The sequence below is a fragment of the Triplophysa rosa genome, linkage group LG1 (genome assembly GCF_024868665.1).
Source record: "Triplophysa rosa linkage group LG1, Trosa_1v2, whole genome shotgun sequence".
In the NCBI taxonomy this organism is placed as follows: domain Eukaryota; kingdom Metazoa; phylum Chordata; class Actinopteri; order Cypriniformes; family Nemacheilidae; genus Triplophysa; species Triplophysa rosa.
Genome location: NC_079890.1, coordinates 27,689,349 through 27,712,580, shown reverse-complemented (window position 1 = coordinate 27,712,580; position 23,232 = coordinate 27,689,349). Strand labels below are relative to the sequence as shown.

At 41.8% G+C, this 23,232-nt stretch overlaps 1 protein-coding gene across 1 annotated transcript in view; it reads left to right on the top strand.

The window, feature by feature from the left end:
* The window catches only part of si:ch211-186j3.6 (neural-cadherin), a 247,063-nt gene that overhangs the window by 151,655 nt on the left and 72,176 nt on the right, over window positions 1–23,232 (top strand). The window contains exons 16-20 of the mRNA XM_057335388.1: window positions 589–732; window positions 2,792–3,075; window positions 3,883–5,506; window positions 6,947–7,040; window positions 8,098–8,282. Coding sequence (XP_057191371.1) covers window positions 589–732; window positions 2,792–3,075; window positions 3,883–5,506; window positions 6,947–7,040; window positions 8,098–8,282 — 2,331 coding nt within the window. The remainder of the gene's footprint in view (window positions 1–588; window positions 733–2,791; window positions 3,076–3,882; window positions 5,507–6,946; window positions 7,041–8,097; window positions 8,283–23,232) is intronic.

The following is a 23,232-nucleotide window of genomic DNA, read 5'->3' as shown; positions in this document are numbered from 1 at the left end:
GCTGTGAAAAGGTCACAACTGATGCATGTTTGTTTTTCCTTTCTATGGCTATTCTTTGTTTTGTGAACTCCATCATTTGATGAATTACTGCCACCACGATCAATAGAAAACGTAAACTTAAGACAAATAGCACTAAGATTTGAGAATAAAACGCATTTAAATAAAAACTAGATGTTTACACGGAAAAATAAACAGTGCTGTTGTGGATCACGTCACGTCACAAAAAGTGTTATGGGTGTTTAGTGGAAAAGATTTTTCCTTAAAGATTTTTTGGAGCTGACATACACTGTGCAAAAGTGCCACGATGAATTTGCTCATCTGTAAACTTTCACTGTCCAGGGTTCTTTTCTCACTCTTCATCTGATAACTTCAGACACAACGCAGAGCCACAGAGATATATACAGGATGAAGATAGACAGACAATGAATGAGACACAAGACACTTGGAATTGAAAAGAGGAGAACGACTGTAGAAAGGCGAGAGAGAGAGAAACTTGAAAACAAAAAAGAACACGTTTGAACGCACGAGCAGAAGAGATAAAGACAGCCGAGTGATTGAATAATCGTGTATGTGTTTTTGACTCATCAGATACGGCGTACGTGCGCATTTTCATCAGTGACGTGAACGATAACAAGCCGGTGTTTTCGCAGTCCGTGTACGAAGTGGATGTGGACGAGGATGCTGACGTGGGCTCCACCATCCTCACTGTCAGCGCTAATGATGAAGATGAAGGTAGGAAAAGATGAGGAGGGGCATTTGATGATGGATAGAACAATATGCTCATTTGTATCTTGTATCTGAGAAATATGGAGCATTGAGCATGGATTTCTATTCATACATTCCTGAGAGTGAACTTGCGCTTAAAGTGTGATGTTCAGCACTCGGTAGGTTGTGTGCAGTGTACCGCAAACCTTAGAAATAATTCAAGAGGCTAACATACAAAAAACTAAATTGATCAAATAAAAAAGGAAACATACTTTCATTATTTACATTTTTTTGGCAGTCGGACTGTATTATGCATAAACCTCGTAGCACATATTGGTATTGATGAAACGCGGTGAGAAAACAATCCCAGGAGCATGCTTGTGTCTCCAGGCTATTGTTGTCATATTCATCTGTTCTGTGCAATAACATCTGTAACACTCACAACCACAAGAGACTTTCACTAATCAATATACCCCGAGACCATACGAAACGCTACTCCCATGATAAACTGCCTCATGCGTCACCACGCAAAAGATTGGTGTTTTCGTTTTGCCGTGTGCTCTTCCCCAGAAACACACACGAAGAAGATAGTCCGCCTAACTCATTACTCATCAGTCAGTCTGACTTTATATACAGATCCACTACTCAAGCACGTAATTCCCTCTGGTGTGGTTGAATCCACATTGCATACAGGAGCGAGAAAGGGAATGTAGCATTCTTGTTTCAGTCATTCATCATAATACAGCCTAGAGTGGCTGGACATTCCCAGAGCCTGAAGCTTTGCCCTGATGAATAGATTTCAACCTTCACTGCAGCTCCGTCTAAACCCTCTCAGCCACTGGAGGAGAGCCACGAATAGCAGGCTAGCCATCACAGTACACAGTACACATTTTTCAAAAGGCGGCAGTGTTTGATTCTGTGCATTAGCAGAAAACATATAAGCCAAATATTCCCTAACGCAATTTTGTTGAGTTACATAAGACGGCGATGATGAAATGGCGATAAGCCCGCTAATGCGTCATTCCCTATTCATTAACCTCGTACCAGCAGGGAAATCCAAACCCACTGCGAGGAGATCTGAGGAATGTTTAAACGCATGTTTCTGCACTGTTTGCTTAACCGTGTTATTTGTTTATATGACGTCTCTTTGCATTTATTACCCACCTTGGAGTGCGGAGCTTTGAGTGCGAAATACAAAATTACAGCAAAGCTGTAATACAGAATGTAATAAAATAGCACGCTGAAAACACAACGCATGCATGCTTGCAACTTTCACCATTTAATTAACACAGCTCAATGGGGATCCAAACACGTTTTGTTCCTTACAAGTTTCCTGTGCAGCTGCTCGTCCTGTGTTTTCCTTCACTTTGTTCCTTTAAACACTGGGGACCTTCACGTCCATTCTTTCACCTTTCTTCTGCTTAATGGGCAGTGAAACTAAGCTGTAAATGATTTAATTCCGAATGAAAATAAATTAATTCTGAGTTACCTACACAACAGCACAGAATGGGGGCGAGGTTGCGCGACAGAACACATAAAAAAAGGTATGTGGCGAGTCGTAATTTTAAAATGCCATGCTTTCGGTAGTTTGAACGTCAGGCGTATCAGTGGGAATGCTGATTTTAAAAGGAACATTTGGCTGAATGGAAGGTGCGATGAAGTATAAATCGGGGCAGGGAAGTCTAACAACGTGAACAAAATCCATTAACCATTGTTAAAAATTCTTTGGAGAAGGAGGGAGCGTTTCATTTTAGACGTATTCTCACCTAATTTAAGGATTATTGGTCGGTATGTTTCCATGGTGGCGAGTTGCCAAGGCTACTCATGACGATTCCCTCTAAAGGCCATTGAAGCAGATTATTGTTCACCTGCAGCAAAAACCTTGTTATGTTAATAGCTCTGAATTTTCTTTATGCCCATTTTCACACTATTAAAGGTTTTTAACTCTTAACTAAAGGTATTTTATTCAGTATTCTTTGACATCGGTGTCATTATAAATCTTTACTCATAGTAGAAGGTCTTTGATCTTTTGCAGATTTTAACTACGGGCTTGTCATTGTGCATCTCTCTGTATCTCATTTTGCAGGTGCCAATGCCAAGTTGCGCTATCAGATTACATCAGGTAACGTGGGAGGTATTTTTGACATGGAGCCTGAGGTGGGAACCATTTTTATCGCACAGCCACTGGATTACGAACAGCACAAGCTTTATAAACTGCACGTTTTGGCCTCTGATGGGAAGTGGGAAGATTACTCCACTGTTATAGTCACCGTTGTGAATAAGAACGATGAGGCTCCTGTGTTCTCTGTGAACGAGTACTATGGCAGCGTGACCGAGGAGCTGGACGGTTCTCCTGTGTTTGTGCTACAGGTACCACTTGTAGTTTGGATGTAGTACTTTTTTATATCACAAGTTTTGCATACCTATTGCTGTTCTCCTTAAACATGCAAGTAGGGCTCGCTGCATCCTGTGCTGGATATCCAAATCGGCACACATCCAAGTGTGGCGTCAGAAGTCATAAGGTAATGTATTGGACATGGATGTGGCTTCTGACATCACACTTGGATATGGATGGGGTTGGATGTCCACCGCAAGCTGCAGACGCTTCTACAAACATGGCCAAAACAGTTTGTGGAATTACTTCTTGCTGTTTCCTGTACATGCAAATTACCCCATTCATCTCACATTAATAGGCTGTTTGAAAATTTATATTACAGCAATTGAGTTGGACATTGCTCAGGCACTCATTATGTACACCTTGCCGGGGTGTTTTATGTCTCGTAATTATTATGAAAACTATGATTGATTTGTTCTGAATGCTAAATTCTGATTTACAGTACGTGCTAGGTGATTCACAATCCCTCAATGACTATTCAACTTTTCAATTTTAAACATTTCAAGATTTGTGCGTGCTTATTAAAATCCATTATTAGACATTTGAATTGCAACTAGTGACTCTTTTGTTCTAATGCTATTAAGGTTATTTTTGTTGCATGAGAAATAATTTGCAGATCCAGTCGTTTATTTCCAGTCGTTTTTCTTTCATAAGTCCGGAAGAAAGTTAAACCACGTGCCAAAAGCTTAGAGGGACAGATAGATAGACAGATCGATAGAAAAAAAATTAGCTTGAGTTTGCACAGAGAACGACGTTTCAATGTGTTCTCTTTGATGTTTTAGGTCACTGCCTCCGACCCAGACAAGGATGCTGACCAGGAGGCTTTGAGGTACTCTTTGCATGGTCAAGGTGCTGAGAGCGAGTTCATCATTGACGAGGTCACGGGGAAGATTTACGCCCAGAGGACATTAGACCGGGAGGCGCGGGCAGTTTGGCGCTTTGTAGTACTGGCCACAGATGAGGGCGGCGAGGGGCTAACGGGATTCACTGATGTCATTATCAATGTTTGGGACATAAATGACAACGCTCCCATTTTTGCTTGTGCCCCTGACAGTTGCCATGGCGATGTAGCTGAGAATTCCCAGCCTGGCACTCCTGTTATGGAGATGACTGCCACTGATTTAGATGATGCAGCTGTTGGACAGAATGCAGTTCTGGCTTATAGAATTGTGGGTAACGCGGCCTTGAATGGCGGTAACAGCGGGGCGGATATGTTTAGCATCAACCCTGCTACCGGGACAGTTTTAGTGGCAATGTCTGGTCTCGACAGGGAGCAGACTGATACGTATATCCTGGTGGTGGAAGCTCGTGACGGTGGAGGTATGATAGGGACAGCGACGGCCACTATACACGTGACGGATGTTAATGACCACGTGCCACGTTTTTTTGACCTGTCGTGCTCAGTACGCATCCCTGAGAGCAGCGAGCCCAACAGCGCGGTCGTAGAGCTGTCCGCTGAGGATGCAGATGCTGGAGAGAATGGTCAGCTGACATTCAGTGTGGTGGCCGGTGATCCCGAGCAGAAGTTTTACATGGTCAGTCATCGGCAGGATCAGCGCGGGACCCTTCGCCTCAAGAAGCGTCTGGATTATGAAAGACCAGGCGAGCAACGCTTTAACCTCACCATCAAAGTGGAAGATATGGAATATTCCAGCCTCCTACACTGCACCGTAGAGGTAGAAGACTGCAATGACCACACCCCTGTCTTCATCCCACACTTTCTGCAGATACCTGCTCTACGAGAAGATGTTGCTCCGGGAACTAGCTTGGCCAGTCTGGTTGCCAGTGATTTGGACTCGGGACTCAACCGGGAGATCACTTACAGCATTGCTCCAGAGTCCGATCCATACCATCTGTTTTCTGTGGACCAATCAGGGATGGTCACCGTGACCAGCGAGTTGGACCGGGAAAAGGTTACACAGCATCACTTGGTAATATTAGCGACAGACCACGGCGTGCCACCTTTGACCGGCACGGCAACTATCCAGATGGCTCTGCTAGATGTAAATGACAACGGTCCAGAGTTCGAGGCAGCCTATGCACCTGTTGTGTGGGAGAACGTCATGGGACCACAATTCGTGCGACTTAACCAAAGCTCCACTCTACTCAGAGCTGTAGACAGAGATTCTGAGGAAAACGGATCACCCTTTTCTTTCTCTGTTCCTCTGGAGTATCGCTACAGCAATGACTTTCACCTGCAGGATAATGGTAATGACACTGCAACCATCACGGCCCTGAGAGCCTTCGACAGAGAGGGACAGAAGGCGTTTTTACTGCCCATCATCATGACTGACAGCGGTATTCCACCGAAGACCGTCACTAACACCCTTACTATCACCATCGGGGATGAGAATGACCACGCCCACACAGCTGGACAGAAGAAGGTGTTCATAAACTGTCACAGAGGTAAATGACCACAACATTATAAATATTTAATGGCAAAAGAAGCCGTATTGGTGATAATCACTATTGAAGTTTATTCCCCCTCATGTTGTTCAAAGCCTGTATATAACTCCTACTTCTGTGAAACACAAAAGAAGATATTTTGAGAAATGTTCAGTGGTTTTGTGTCCATACAATGGAAGTCAGTACATGGAGCCACCTTGTAAAATTTGAAATTCCCATCAGATTGCGTTGATATATATTTATACATATGAAAGATACCGCGTATTAAAATACATTAGATTAAAAGTCGTGTTGGGTGACACAAAAAAGTTGTGCTGTGCTTTCCAGTAAATCTGATTTAAAGGAACAGTTTACCCAATAATGAAAATTCTGTTTTCATTTCATTCGTTCCAAATCTGTATTAACGTCTTTATTCTGATGAACACAGAGAAAGATATTTGGAAGAATGCTTGCAACCAAACAGTTCTTGGCCACTATTGACTACCATGGGAGGAAAAATGTCTTTGTTCTGTTGAACACAAAAGAAGATATTTTGAAGCATGTTGTAAAGCAAACAGTTCTGGGACACTTTTGACTACCTACTCATTTTCCTATGGTAGTCAGTGGTGGCCAAGAACTGTTTTGGTACAAGCATTCTTCCAATTATCATCAGAACAAACAAATTTATACAGATTCTGAACAACTCGAGGGTGAGTAAATGATGACAAAATTCCTTGCGCTGCATTCAAATTTTTCTCTTGGAAGAAGAATATTTAGTTAAATGCTGAGGTGCCTTCGACCCAGTTATATAGGCTACATTTCATTCAGCATTGTTTAATGCTCTCACTTTAATGCTGCCTAATAAAAAAATCTTTTTTCCTTCATTCATTCAAAAACATCCATTATGTTCATACAAATATGCCTTATATTAAATGATATATTATTTCATTGGATTTAATTCACTGAATTTATCATTGTATAGTTACAAAGATATTGCCATTTTAATTCACTTTAATGAAACCAGCCACTTTTTTAGCAGCTTTAAATGTATCCAATTGTATTTCAAAAGGTAAGCTTGATTGTAAGTTGGAATGTTACACTGTTAAGATGCTTCCCTTGGTCTGAAACTTAAGCTACAGACAGTCTTGCGCTAAAAGCACGTCTAAGTCCAAGTCATTCATAACCAGCTATACACCAGGTTTCGGCTGTCAACATTTGTCTGCGGTTCTGGAGTACATTACTAAAGACGATTCTTCACTCTGCGTAGTGATTACAGCTACACATACTCGGATACTGTCAGACTGGTGCACACACAATGTTTCGACAGACTCTGTATACTGTGTGTCTATATATAAACACACACACACACACACACACACACACACACACACACACACACACACACACAAACACACTTGTTGTACATGCAGTGCTTTGACAGAAAGGCTTATGTAATGACAGGGAGAATGCCCACCAATGTGCTGGGGAAGGTCTACTCACCAGATCCAGATGACTGGGATAACAAGACATATGCCTTCGAGGGACATGCCCCTAAGTGAGACCTTCTTTCTTACTCAACTATCATTCCACCTGCTTTTCCTGTCTGTGTCCATACCATTACATCATCCCATCCATACTGTTAACATGTTTCTAGATTACACATCTCACCGCTCTCTGTATTTTTTAAAGGGGTCAAGGGAGGCCTAACCTTTTCTTCTCCTCACTTCCCAGCATCTCTCTACTCTCTTGGTCTTCTCTATTGATGTTGTGCACTTTAGTTGAGAGGAGTGTACTGTGATCAGATGATCTTGACAGGGCCAGCTGCAGCCTTGAGACGTCTTGAGCACATAGGCGCCTGGGCTCTCTCTCTGTATCTCGCTCTCTCAGAGTCATCAGAATGCATAATATAATGTGAAAACAGTCATATCTTGGTGTGTGGGTGGAGAGAATATAGATCTAAATTTTTACTTTGTTAGGTGTCTTGTGTGTAGAAGGAAAGTGTGGATTTGAAAACTAAAATGTCAGTTTAAATTATAACTGTAATCTGTCTGCTCTCATCTGCCCCATGAATATATTGCACATATGTATACAAATACATATTATAAATAATATATATATGCATATGGGGCGTTGTTTGTATCATAAGTTGTATTGCTCCATCCAGGGAATTGAGTTTGAATTGTTTTATTGGTGAGGTCAGTGAAAATGATACTTCAGTGCATCCACAACTTGTTGCAATATTGTTTATTAAAGTTGGAGAAGGAAGGCCTCGTAGCTGAATGATGCAAACTCTCATTTTCTTTATTGCATTGTTTTGTTTTTTTGTTCGTTTTTTTCCCAGAATGATCCCTCAGCATTCGCTGCAGCCACTCTTTTCTGTTCACATCAAATTTACATCCATTCAGAATGTTATCCTGTCAGTACTTGTGTTTCTCAGAAATATTTGGTTTAATTTTTGGGCTGGTGGTTTTGCAAAGACTTTGGAATTTGAATACTGTAGTAGTGTTAAACATCTCTAATAAAAAGAGCAGCAACATTCAGATGAAAGAAGCATAATAATTAGCTTCAACAACAGTTTAACTCTTTTATTTATTTGTTTTTCATACCTGCAGTTATTTCATCCTGAACAAGCGGACAGGGTTCCTCATTATAAAGGAAAACACACCGCCCGGGAGTTACGACTTTCAGGTGCAAGTCTCAGATGGGATGTGGCCGGATGCGATCTCCAGCGTCAAGGTTAACGTGAGAGACCTACGGGACGATGCCATCTACAACTCAGCCTCTTTGCGAATAGCAGGTATAGGTGATCTTCACCTTTAAGTGTCATAGCATGTCAGTTTGAGCCTAAGCTGATAAACTATTGTGAAAACATTGTAAGCCATTGACAGCCATTCAAAATCAGAGATAACGCCTCCTTTCGTACACCTATTTGCATATTGAATTGTGATTGGCCTTTTTCTTTCTTGCATCACAGAAATTCAGATTTTTTTGGCCCATCTTAGCACAGTTTTAGAGACTGATGATAGACAGATCTCTTCTGAAACTTCAGATGTGTGATATAAAGCCCACATGTAATTTAAATGCTGTCTGTCAGGAAGAGACAGAACATGTGTTACATGCTGATGCTCAGACCCTGGTGATATTACACCTGCAATGTGACTAATAAGTCTTAAATATATTCCTTTATTGAATGGTGCTCTGTTTGAACCGCACCCTAGATGTAAAGTGATTGTGTCCACTTTTTTCAATCAGACACAATAAAATAGTTTGACCGTATCTGAAATCAGAAGAGCGTGTTGATAGTGTCATACTGTGGCAGTAAAACTCGTGGGAATATTGACTTTTGCGACAACATTATGACTGCCAGCATTTTAATGAAAACAAGACTGTGCAGAGATGACTCCTGAAAATGGACTATAGCCGAGGATTTTGTAGTGTTAAGGTTATTAAAGTGGGAGAAAAGGGCCTTGTGGGAGACGCGGAGACAGAATATAAAATGTAAGCCAATAGCACACTCATATATGCCTATAAAGAGATTTTTCTTTGATTTCAGCAGTGCAGCTGAATTTACAGCAGGCATAAAACGTGTTCTTTTAATTGTAGGATGTGTTTGCTTTAGCAAACTTTCTAGTGCTATGTACATTATGTGTTTAAATAGACATTCATGTGAATATGTCTGTCTGTTGTGCTTATGTGTGTTGTTTCCTCTGCATGTAAATAACTCTCCTCTCTGTAATCTCCTTCAATCTCTTATTTAAACTGTTTCAGTGGATTAAGTGTGGCATTAAACAAATAATCAGAGTTCCTTTTATCGCATTTTAATAGCTTTATCACTTAATCTCACTGTGGGTTGTGCAAGTGGTTATTTGTCCCATATTTCCTTGCTAAATATTTTGAATTACCATCTTTAGTACAAAAAAGTATAGTGTACATACAAGCATACACTGCTGGGTTATTTTAAAAATGGACAAACCCAGCTGCTGTGTTCAATTATCCCCAAAAATGTTTATATTTGACTCAACGATGCGTTGAAACAACCCAGCAATTACAAACCAACAAATGGGTTTGTTTCGTTTTAACCCAACACTAGACTTAAAATAACCCAGCATTTTTTTGTAATGGCCTAAACTATAGATTTTACATTTATGTATTTGGGTAAGTCTACAGTTTTAGTACATGTTTGTTTACTTAAAAAGAATTTGGGTTGTTGTTTAGATACATTTTTTCAATTTTATTTATATATCGATTTTCACATTTTTCATTGTTGCAAAGCAGCTTTACCTGCATTATAATTAAATAATAATAATAGTAATAGTAATTGTAATATATGAATAAATAAAATTAAGACATTTTTTATTTTATTAATTAAAATCTAAATTGAGTTTTTCTTATTAAATTATTGTGTGCATTAATGATGTACAGTACAACTTGTTTTAATAGTTTGTGTTCCCTGGAACTCAAACCCATGATCTTGATATATAACAGCATGCTCTACCAGTTGCGCTATGACACCATCCGACTTACACTAAATTCCAAAAAGAAAATGAAAATAAACTTAGCACGTGTTACCTGTCAGATACGTAAGCTGTTTATTTCCCCAGCGCCCCAATGAACATGCATTGAATTCTGGGCTAACTGAAGATTCGACTTTTATACTAGCCTATTTACTGCCTCCTTGACATTTCAAATCTCATTTCAGTAGCAAATGTTGAAGATTCGTAAGACCCGTTCTAACACTGCTTCTTTGAGATTATAGTTTGCTCTGTACACCTCATGATGGAAGCCGATTGTAACGTGAAATGTGAGGTAAAACGCTAACGTGGTTCTTTAGACGGTTATGCTATCTCGCTGAGATAAGTAAACCAACACACACGCACACAATCTTATTCTCTTAACCTCTACTCTCCGTACAAACAGAGCATGCACACATTCACACAAACTCCCACATTCTGCAGGACAAGTAACATAAATAGCCCTGGGCTGTTTGAGGTTGAACTTTTAAGGCTTTTGACTGCTTAGCCAGTTTGGACTAACCTGTAAAAAATTTGAAATGTCTCATGTTTTGATCCTCATCTGGCTAACCCTGAGTTTTTGTCCCGGCGGGACTTTGTGTTGAGAAATTGGAAAAATATTGGCATTCATCGGGTGGGATTATTTCACCAACGCACAAAGACGTATTGACTGGCAGTCGCAGCACACTGTCCCCTAAGCCAGTACCAGCTAAACTTCGGATTCAAGCTGTGTGTGTGTGGCTTGTGTGCGTGCGTGCTTGCATCTGTGTTTGTGTGTGTGTTTCCATCTGTTTATGGGTATAAATATTCTCTTTGTTGCTTTGCAGCAGACAGGGTTTCAATGCATAACAAATGCATTTGACAGATTCAAATGAATTCTGATTAATCTGTTTCTATACATTTATTCTTGCATCCATAAGTACATGTACAGTATGTTTTGCACATAAATACACTGTACATTTTCTGTCCTCTGTATGTACTCATGCATGTGTCTCTGGAGGTATGTGTGTGTGTGTGTACCGTCCAGAAAAGGCATTAAGCACATACTCTGCCTAGCGCTGTGGGAAGGGGAGAAGGTTTGATCTTGGGTTGGATCAAAGCCAGGTGTGAGGCTGTTCCCAGCTGTCATGGCGAGTCTCCTCTTCACGCACAGCTCCTGATGAGAGCCGACAGCCACCCTTCCTGCCCCCCCCCACAGCTAATCACAGTTTCCTTCCGTGCCCCCACCTAAAGCCCAGCGATTGACACACCTCAGGTTCTAATGATGCGCTTTTAGGCTGTTTAGGTGTCTGTGGTCCCGCATGCCATCAATCGCATTTTGGATGTAGATCGGCAAGAGTAAATGCATATTGCAGAAACAAACACAAATCATCTTTGCTATAGATCTTAGTCAGCAAAGATGCCACGTGTGATTTTACACAAATAAAAATGAAGGATAACAGTAGTGCATGCGTATGTGTAACATGTCGCTGTATTGCTTCCTAAACTGCTAAATCTGCAGCGTCTGCTAAATGACTTAATGGAAATGTATATATATGTGCAGTGCAGTGTATTTCAGGGAAACGAAAATTATTTACCATTGATGATGATTAACCATTAATTATTTTATACACTTTACCTGATGCAGCAGAGTTAATAACAGCGACAAACTAAATACACTCGTCCACCGAGTGATCATCAGATCGTATTTCAACTCTAAGAAATATTACTCCCCTGGCCTGGAAAAACAATATTCTTACTGTAGTACAGTACCACTTCAGAAATCTTAACGAAATCAAGCAGTTTAAGTGATGTTAATATGTGATAAATAAACACAGAAACAATTCGAGCGTGGATACACATGCGGTTTATTTATCTACACTACGGGGGAAATAAAATCAACTAGCTAACAAAAACCAAACATTAACGAACAAACATAAAAAGGTAAAACAGTAGAGAATGAAATAAATAGATAAAGCAAAGAAAATGGCAGTATTAAATCAGCTATTCACATCTGCACGAACCATCGAGGACAATCTCCTTATTTAAAAGGGGCAAAGCTTATACGCAACTAGTTAGCAATAGCTCAGATACTTGCATTGGCTTATTTGTTTCTCGGGACACGTGCTGGCACGCGTATCAAAGGATCCTGATGTGTTCAGAGCAAGCCGTGAGTCCGTCGGATTTAGCTGAAGCAAACTGCCGGAAGAAGCTGTCTCCGAGGAGAGACAGGTCTCGAGAGGTTGAAAGAAAACGAGCGAGCGAACGCACACGAGCGCAAACACACACAAGCGAACGAACATACACAAAAGAGCAAGCTTTCCTGCGTGTTCAGATGTTTTAACACAGAGGGCGTCACGCCCCTCCAAGGTGGGCGATCCAATGTGATGAGATAGTTTTGGGCGCGAAAACATGTTTCTTTGTCCGGCACACTAACTCATTTGCATTTATGGTTGCCTGGGAGTTTGGAGCAGAAATAGACTTAGAATAGAATAAAATGAGTATGGTATAAAATACATTACTGTGCTATACACCATATTCTAAGAAATGAAAAGGGAAACACTTAGATATGAAACATGAAAGGGTTACAATTACATTGACCTGTAGTTTGGACAAGAATGTAAATATACACAGAATACCACTAAGCACATATGCCTTTGAGGTTATAGGTGAAGGAGAATAACATAGAGACAAGCATACAATGTGGAGATTCATGTGTATACACTTTAAACCAGTCTTTTGTGGCTAAGGAAAGAGAAAGAGACATTTTTTTGGAAGAATTTGAGGCTCTCAGGTGAACACCCTGTCCTCCCCGGCGAACCTCCTTTGAAGTCCAGGGAAAATGTGTTGAGATAGAACAGTTGGGCCAGACTGTTGGTGCCTGGTCGAAGCTTGTGAGAGATTACTGTGTTTTACGATCTTATGATCCCAGTTGGTAAACTTTGATCCGACCAGACCCTACATTCCCTCCTTTCGGACGACGGGGTTTGTAGAAGCTTAGACGGATGATGGTTGTTTGGATCGTAATGGTCGAGGTAACAGGTGGGTCTTACTGGTCCTCAATGCTGTGGCACACTGGCAGTGGGTCAATCTTGGGGCATCCTGTCGGATGCTCGGCTCGAGCACCAGTGTCGTCATACCATTCCTGGCTGGCTATTAAGTCCCTTGCCTCTCTGTTGACAAGCCTAGCATTGTGATGCTGTTGTGTGCCCTCTAGAGTCAGCTCTGGGTAGTGTTCAGAGACAGGGAGGATAACAGGATTTTTTACAGTCTTTTCAGAGGCAGTCTTGTGCTTAACATAGGCCTTAGGGGCTAGGTCCCGCAACTGTTGAGTGGTCATGGTGCGGGGGCATGCCTTGACTCCTAAGTGGTGACTCACACTAGGATGCAGGTTACGCAGGAAAAGAGTTCTGAAGTTAAAATCCTCCTCCATTTCTGGCTCATTTCTGGCCCCAAAGTAGGTTCGTCTCAGTCTGCTATAGTAGGCCTGTGGGGTTTCGAGATGGCCCTGTTTAAGGTCCATGGCAGCAACCAGTCCCTGTTCAGACTCTGGGTCTGAAAACTCCTTTATTAGAGCTTGCTGCAGTTGCTTGTAATCCCCTTTGACAGTGTCTGACTGCAGGTCCAGGAAGCTGCGCACTTCGCGGCTGGAGGTTATCCTGAGCAAGTACAGACTGTCTCTGGTGGAAACATTTTCCAGGGTTTGCAAATGAAAGTCGATATCCTGCAGGGTTTGGGGTAAACGTGGGGATGTTTCTGGCCAGCTTGTCAAGGTCCTTTGAGCTGGTCTCGTTGCTGAGCCAAGGCTTGGGCTTCAGCTGAGCTGCTTGAAAGTGTCTTTCAGAGGCTTTGACTTTTGTCTCTCTCTCTTTCAGTTCGGTTTCAGCCCGTTTTAAATGATTCTCTGCTTTTTGGAGCTTGCATTGCAGGTCCTCGCAGGCCTGCTTTTCGAACCGTTCTCTGTGCTCGGCGTCTGTATGGAGGTCGGTCAAGGTATCCTGTAGCCTTTCCACCTCCTCCTTTAGCTCTGGGTGCCGCTCATCCGTTGCCGGCTTCTGGGCCTCCAGGGTCAGTTGATCTAGGCGATTCTGGGCGTCTGCCTGGTTCCTGCGAGCCTCCTCAGCCTGAAGCTTTAGTGCTGCTGTGTCTTGCTGCTGTGTCTAACGTTTACGTCGCTCAGCTTCAACTGGACGATGAGGTTGTGGGCAAGGGCACCGATGATCCTGGCCAGCTCCTTGTGGGTGTAGCTCTGTGTTGGATCGTGGACCATCAGCCGGTTCAAGTTGTCATCCAGCTGCTCACGGGTAGGTCCTGTAGGTCCCTGGTCGCCTCGGGCAGGAGGGCCTCCGTCATCGCGCTCAGCCAGGCCTCTAGCTGGTCCCAGTGGGTGGCAGGGCTGGATGATCTGGACATGCTGGCGCACTGGAGGGCAAGGGAGAAGAGCACAAAGGGCCAATGCAAGTCCCTACAAGCTTAAGTGAGCTCTATAACACTTATATGTTATGTTTTGTGCAGCTAACTGGGGTGAACAGTCAGTGTGTGTGTGAGTATGTGGGTACAGGGAAAGAGTCTGAGCAAATGTGTCGATGGGTTGAAACTTAGGGGGTCATTCTAATGACTGGGGTTGTTTACTTCATCAACATATTACTGAGAATTCCCTGATGGCTCATGCAGATTCTGTCTTCTAGAAAACTAGAGGTAAAACAAGACAGGATTAAATCAATAACAAAACAAAAATAAGGAGATAGGAAAGGGAACAGAGAAGGTTGCCTTAGTTCAGCTGGTTGGCAACACTAGTGTTATGACGGGGCCCGCAGGTAGGGGGCGCTATGGTGTCATATAGGCTAGGGAGGCAGCTAAGCTCAAAACAACAGGGCCAAACTAAACAGTTTAAAGCAGGGGAAGGGAGCGTTCCTACTTCTCTTTCCGCCTATAGCAACTCAGTAGGTGCTGTACCTCATTTAATAGACCTGGGCGTGAAGTGAGGGCCTCCAGGTGGGTCCCAGTAAATCAGGTCCAACTCTCCGGCCTTTCTGGACACACAGCGGCAGACACCTCAGATCCCTTGCCCTACACGCCACTCAGATGCGACCACACAAACAGTCACAAGTCTCAGCCCAACCTGGCAGTACCTAGTGAGTTACCGACTGGCGGGCACAGAGAAAATTGGGGTTTTACCCGGGGGTGCCACTCGCAACAGACATAGCCCATAGGCTTTTCTTCCTGCTAAGTGGCACTTCCCGGAGTTATATACCCCAAAATTGCTGCAGTGCACCAGTGCCTATTGGTCCCCACTCGCACCAGAGTGCCAGTGGCTGAAGTCTCCCTGCTTGCCGTCACCTAGAGTGCGGGGACTGAGGTATCCAAGGCTATCCGCCGCCAGTGCCAGGCACACCAGGACAGTCAAATCCGCCCACCAGACACCACTGAGGAGAGAGACGTCACTTCACTACCCAGGTGCCTTAGAGGAAGTGCTACCTATAGGGAAACACAAAGGCTGAACAGGGCTAGGGTTAATGGCATAGTTGGAAATAACCCAGAAGAGCAAAATAAAAGGTCAAAACTTTAAGATTTGCGAGCCCAGTGAATTAATTAAAATCAAATTTAATTAATTATGTTCCTAGGTAGGGAGCAGTATAGGGAATGATGAGAAATGAAACATAAAAGAAACATACAATATTGAAATAACTGAAAACAAAATTAAAACCACGTAAACCCGAAAACGAATTATTCTTATAATAACAATTAATTAAACTGAAAATAAAAATCAAAAGCAAATGAACAAATTAAACTGAGAAATCAAAACAACCAAAACGGAAATGAGAGAAGTTAAAGAGGGAAAAGACTGACTGAGAGGACCCACAAGGTGGCGTGGTCGAGCCATGCCGAAGGCAAGTCAGGGAGGAAGGGGTAGAGTTAGGAAAGTGTTAGACACTTACGACACGCTTCCCTCTAGAGTTAGTGACATGTAACACCCTACCCTAGACTTCAACGTGATTACGTCTCACGTCTAACTCTCGTTTTAAACAAAGACTTCAACAATCACTTTAAAACACTCCAGCGACAATTGCTGTTGACAAGAATTTACATCAAAAATTACATAAAACACAGATTATATAATGAAATTCAAACTGGGTCTACAAGAAAATGATGTTACAGCATTTGACGTCAAATTGATATACGTAAATTCAAATCAAATTGCCCGCTGGGAAGCATCACGGATGGTGACGTTTGATCTCGGCTGTTACGTCCCGAAATAATCGGGAAGGTAACTAAGATGGTATACACACAGTTTTCAGGGGGAATTGTAATAAGGACCAAGGAGAGACAAATGATGACCAAACGAGGGATACAATTAAAGTATTTTATTTTACAAGTGCTAAGGGTAATTTACTCATAACTAATATATATACAATATTTACATAAAACAAACAAACAAACAAGGAAAAGAAGGGACATTAAGCGGTGCCAAAGCAAAGAACTCAATATAACAAAACACACTCTAATTTATTAAATAATAATTCTAATCTCACTATAACAAAAATAAGAAACAGAAAAGTCTTTCGGCATCCAAGATGCTCTGACTAATCTCTACTCTAATTATCCTAAATTCAAAACAGAATACAGTGGGTGGAACACGCTCCTAACCTAAATTATTTAACAATGAAAACAACCTACGTGTAGCAATATGTTTGTCACGTGACATGCTTACCTGTCCACTTCTTTGTACGGCAAACATAACACATAGGTTTAATTATCAAACCCAAAAGCACACAAAGTTACTCGGCAAATAAGAGTAATCGAGATTCAACAACGAATCATTACACAATCGTGCATCAAACGAATACTAGCGAACAGCTAGCAATTACACAATCGTGCATCAAACGAATACTAGCGAACAGCTAGCAATTATACAATCGTGCATCAAACCAAAAACCAACAGTCTTTTTTTCTCACGGAAACGGCGTCACGCTTTTTAAATACTGGGAATGCCACGGGATTTGTTGTCTAGTTGGTGACGTCATTGGGGATTCCCCGCAGCGGAACCAATGGCAAATTCACGTTCCAGGAAGACGTCATTCAGAAATTCTCCTGCAGAGGCGTCACAGCGTCACATGTTCCTAATCGGAGAAATCAAGAAAACACACAAGCATTCACGGGCATGTAACACCCCCACCCACAAAAAAACAAACAAAACTGTTTGTTAACGTTATAGTAATGTTCTTCAAGTATTTGAAAAGAAAAACAAATACATTTCAAAGCAATAAAGAACATTAATAATAAACAATCAGATACGGGAAAGGGCATCCGCCACCACATTTTCACTACCCTTCTTGTGTTGTCTAGGTTATAATTTTGTACAATCAAACACCATCGCATCAGTCGTTCTTTTTGATTGTACATACGAGACAGGAACACCAACGGGTTATGATAGTTATATACCACCACTGGAAGAGCACTAGAACATACATAAACATCAAAGAATTGTAAAGCAAGTAAAAGTGCAAGGGCTTCTTTCTCAATAGTTGAGTAATTTAACTGATGTTTATTAAATTTACGAGAAAAATAGCAAACAGGATGATCAATTCCAGATGTGTCTTCTTGCAGAAGCACTGCTCCAGCACCAACGCTACTAGCATCCAGCTCTAACTTAAAAGGTAGAGTAAAATTTGGAGCAGCCAACACTGGGGTACTATATAAGAGAGCTTTCACGCTATCAAATGCATGTTGACATACCTCAGACCAAACGAAAGGTTTTGCAGGACTCAACAAAGAAGTTAAAGAATGAACTACTGTGGAGAAATTTCGGCAAAAACTCCGATAGTACCCAGCCATGCCGAGAAATCGACGCAGTTCACGTCTAGTAGTGGGAACAGGAAACTCGTTGATTGCAGTAACCTTTGCTTCCACAGGACGAATTTGACTATGGCCAACTTCTTTTCCGAGGTACGTTACGGTAGCCTGCCAAAACTCACATTTAGCTAGATTGAGCGTTAACGAAGCCTTCTGTAGACATTCAAAAACAGTGCGTAGTAAAGAGCAATGTTCTACCCATTCATCTGTATAGATTACCAAATCATCCAAATAGCCATTACAATTTGGCACACCAGCCAATACGAGATTAATTAATCTTTGAAAAGTAGCAGGTGCATTACGTAATCCAAATGCCATAACTGTATATTGCATAAAATTATCTGGAGTTACAAAAGCAGACATTTCAGATGCACGAGGCGTTAAAGGTACTTGCCAGTAGCCTTTTAACAAATCCAATTTACTGACAAAACGAGCGGAACCAATTTTGTCAACACAATCCTCCATTCGAGGTAATGGGAAACAATCGGGCACAGTAACCGCATTAACCCTACGGTAATCTGTACAAAAAAGAAATGTTCCGTCCGGCTTGGGCACAAGAATACACGGTGAACTCCATGAGCTACAACTTGGCACTGCTAAACCATGCTCTAGTAGATACTCTACTTCTTGCCTCATAACAGCGCGCTTATAAACATTTGTCCTATAAGCATGCTGTTTGATAGGCAACGAATTAATCACATTAATATCATGCTGTAACACTGATGTCTGTGTTGGTACATCATTAAAAAGAGTGGGTAATTCACCAATCAGATGAGTAATGTCCTGTTTTTGTGAATCAGATAAGTGTGGCATCAGAGAAACTAAATCTTTCAGGATTTCCGAATTTGATAACCTTGCGCATTGTTGGAGAGAGTTGCGAAGTATCAATCCGTCCTCATCAGCAACAGTTACATCAACAGAGGTAGCTACTTCAGGAACCACCGCTACCAATGAAGTACCCCTCTCTGCAAGACATTCTGATTTAGCCTTAGGACCTGGAACTCTAACATGATATTTCTTCAGCATGTTGATGTGACATACGGGAGTTGTACGTTTTCTATCCGGAGTGTTAATCACATAGTCCGTCTCACTTAACTTTTGCTTAATCACGTAAGGACCTGAAAATCATGCGGACAAAGCAGAACCAGAAACAGGCAACAACACGAGCACCTGTTCACCGGATTGAAAAGAACGTTGAACAGCTCTCTTATCATAATGCTGCTTCATGTTCAACTGTGAGGCAGCAAGCGACTCTTTTGCAAAAACACAAGCATTATGTAAACGTTCACAAAAACGACTCACATAAGTCAACACATTCGTCTTTGGACTCAGATCTACATCTAACATTTGATCCTTTAACAATTTGAGCGGTCCTCTCACAGTGTGTCCAAACACTAGTTCAGCAGGGCTGAAACCGATCGACTCTTGGATCGTTTCACGCACTGCAAACAAAACTAAGGGAATCCCTTCATCCCAGTCTCCGCCCGTATCCATACAGTACTTTCATAGCATAGACTTTAGCGTTTGATGAAAACGCTCTAATGCGCCTTGGCTTTCCGGGTGATAAGCAGTTGAAACTCGATGTGTAACAGAGAGAGTTTTCAGAACCTGAGTGAAAATCTTAGACAGGAAGTTTGTCTCTCGGTTGCTTTGGACGACTTTAGGCAACCCAAAGGTAGAAAAGAATTTCAACAAAGCTTTCGTGATAAACAGAGCGGTTGTTTTACGAAGTGGGATAGCTTCAGGATAACGCGTAGCAATGCACATTATTGTTAGTAGGAACTGACTACCACCCTTCGTTTTTGGTAAAGGACTAACACAATCAACAATTACATGTTCGAACGGCTCTCCAATAACCGGTATGGGACGGAGAGGAGCGGGTGGAATTACTTGATTCGGTTTTCCCACCAAATGACATGTATCACATGTACGGCAATGGTTAACTACATCACCTTTAAGTCCTGGCCAAAAGAAATGTTTAATTATCTTATTGTAAGTCTTCGTTACACCTAAGTGAGCGGACATCACGTTTTCGTGCGCTACACACAATACATGGGGTCGGTAATCTCGCGGAACCACCACTTGATATATCACCTTCCACTCAGAATCTAAATCAGTGTTCGAGCACCACTTACGCATCAAGACATCATTTAAAACAAAATAGGCAGCATTTTTCTCTTTCAACTCATCAAGTGACACAACGGAGGCGAGACATTTTGATAAAGTCTCATCAGCTTTCTGAGCAATAACAATCTGCTCACGAGTTACAGGCAAGACAATTGCGTCTTTGTCTAACTCTAAACCCGTGGTTTTTAAGCAATGCGTTACGGGCACAGAGCCTTCAATTACTGGTGAAAATAATTCATCAGAAGTTAACATGGAACCAATAAACGAGTCAGACAAATCAACAACATGTCCTACTTTCCGTGCTTGTGCGCGAGTCACTGCACACGCAGGAAACGCATCAGGGTAAACTTTTGAAAGTTCATCTGCACAATCAATCTCAGGTTGTTCTATAATTTCTAACAAAGGCATCACTTTTCCACCTGCTAGGTCATTACCGAGAATAAATTGGACACCTTTTACAGGGAGTGAAGGACGTACCCCCACAGTCACAAATCCAGTAACTAATTCACTTTGTAAATGTACACGGTGTAATGGTACTTTCACAAAACCCATCTCGATACCTTGTACAAGGATACTAGAACCACAAGATGATTCATGAGATAAGGGTAAAATATTCACGCTCACGAACGACTGAGCTGCTCCCGTGTCTCGTAGAATGCGGATCTCTGTTTGATCCTCCGGACTACCGGTCAATGAATTTAAACCTTTCAACAAAAATGGAGCATAGCTAGCATCAATGTCATCATTATTACAACATTTATCATCAATCACAGGCTTAGCAAATCCAACGCTTTTCGAAGACTGCTGTTGTTGTGGTGATTGCTTACGTTTTAACGCATAACAATTACCAATCACATGTCCCTTCTTACGACAATAAAAACATTCTCGTACTTCTTTAGGTGGTGGGGAACTAGCCTTTCCATGAGAAAACTGAGTGTGAGCAGATGAAGTAGATAAATTTTTATCCACACGCACAGGAGTAAATGTACTTTTGTGCGTAAGCACAAATTCATCTGCAAGCACTGCAGCTTTCGTTAAAGAATTTACCTTTTGTTCATTCAGGTAAACAATGACACGATCAGGCAAACAACCTTTGAAATCCTCTAATAAAATTAATTCCCTTAACGTAGTCAAATCTGACACTTTGCTTGATGTACACCACTTATCGAAAAGAATGCCGTTCTCACGAGCAAATTCAACAAAAGTCTGACTAGCGGATTTGTTATGATTCCTAAAATGTTGCCGATAAGCTTCGGGAACCAACTCGTATGCGCAAAGAATAGCAGCTTTAACTGTGTCGTACTGTAAACTCTCTTCTAACGAAAGGATTGACATTACCTCCTGGGCTTTGCCAAGTCATTTACATTGCAGAAGCAAAGACCAAGTTTCTCGGGGCCAACAAAGGGCAGAAGCAATGCGCTCAAAAGCACTGAAGTAAGAGTCTACCTCAGACTCTCTAAATTGAGGTACTAATAAAATTTGCCTACTCACATCAAAAGTAGCCGCGGATGGTTTTGCTGATGGGGAAGTACTAGAGACCTGTCCGGAGGTTTTCTGTGCATCATAATCAGCGGCAAACTTTGTCGCTTCTAGCTCGAGCTGACGCAGCTTCACCTGCTTCTCGGCCTCAATTTCAAGTTTGCGTACTTCTAAACGCAACGTCATCTCCGCCTGATGTCTCTGGGCTTTTTCCTGTGCTTCTAAGTGCATACGAGTTACCTGGACTTTAACACGCGCGTCCATTCTAGGATCGATAAACCCAGAAGAGGACGGCTCCAAGGGCGACACGCTGGACTTGGCATCAACCTCCTCCTCCGCTTCGCCAACCGTGATACTACCCTCTTCATCCACTTCTTCCGCAGCACTGCTATGCCCAGCACTAGAGTCAGCCACTTTAGAAACCCATTTTCCTCAACATCCGGCGTAGATAATACATTTAATTCAACTAAACGTTGTATAATTGCACTCTTTAATTCAGGTTTGCGCCTTTGTTTTCCCAGAGAAATCTTATAGTGCTCTGCTATCAGCAAAAGGTCTGCTTTTTTACATGACTCAATCTGCTCTTCAGACGGGTTACTAATAAATGTCTGTAACTCAAAAGAAGCCATTTCTGCTCCTTGCAACAGTACAATCACCAGCAACGTAACACTCCACACAAGCTGTATATTCCACAACATCAGATTACCAAGACTCCCAAGCAAACTCCCAACTGTCTCAATCCTTGCCAAATTTAATATTTCTCCTGAAAACCTGTATGCAACAGATCCCGGACGAGCCCCCAAACATGTTACGTCCCGAAATAATCGTGAAGGTAACTAAGATGGTATACACACAGTTTTCAGGGGGAATTGTAATAAGGACCAAGGAGAGACAAATGATGACCAAACGAGGGATACAATTAAAGTATTTTATTTTACAAGTGCTAAGGGTAATTTACTCATAACTAATATATATACAATATTTACGTAAAACAAACAAACAAGGAAAAGAAGGGACATTAAGCGGTGCCAAAGCAAAGAACTCAATATAACAAAACACACTCTAATTTATTAAATAATAATTCTAATCTCACTATAACAAAAATAAGAAACAGAAAAGTCTTCGGCATCCAAGATGCTCTGACTAATCCCTACTCTAATGATCCCTAAATACACAAACAGAATACAGTGGGTGGAACACGCTCCTAACCTAATGTATTTAACAATGAAGACAACCTACGTGTAGCAATATGTATGTCACGTGACATGCTTACCTGTCCACTTCTTTGTAAGGCAGACATAACACATAGGTTTAATTATCAAACCCAAAAGCACACAAAGTTACTCGGCAAATAAGAGTAATCGAGATTCAACAACGAATCATTACACAATCGTGCATCAAACGAATACTAGCGAACAGCTAGCAATTACACAATCGTGCATCAAACGAATACTAGCGAACAGCTAGCAATTATACAAATCGCTAGCATACAAACCAAAAACCAACAGTCTTTTTTTCTCACGGAAACGGCGTCACGCTTTTTAAATACTGGGAATGCCACGGGATTTGTTGTCTAGTTGGTGACGTCATTGGGGATTCCCCGCAGCGGAACCAATGGCAAATTCACGTTCCAGGAAGACGTCATTCAGAAATTCTCCTGCAGAGGCGTCACAGCGTCACATGTTCCTAATCGGAGAAATCAAGAAAACACACAAGCACTTCACGGTGCATGTAAACATCTTGCGGAATCCGACGCGTTCCGCAGTCAGTTTGCTAGATGCACCTGACGCACAGGTG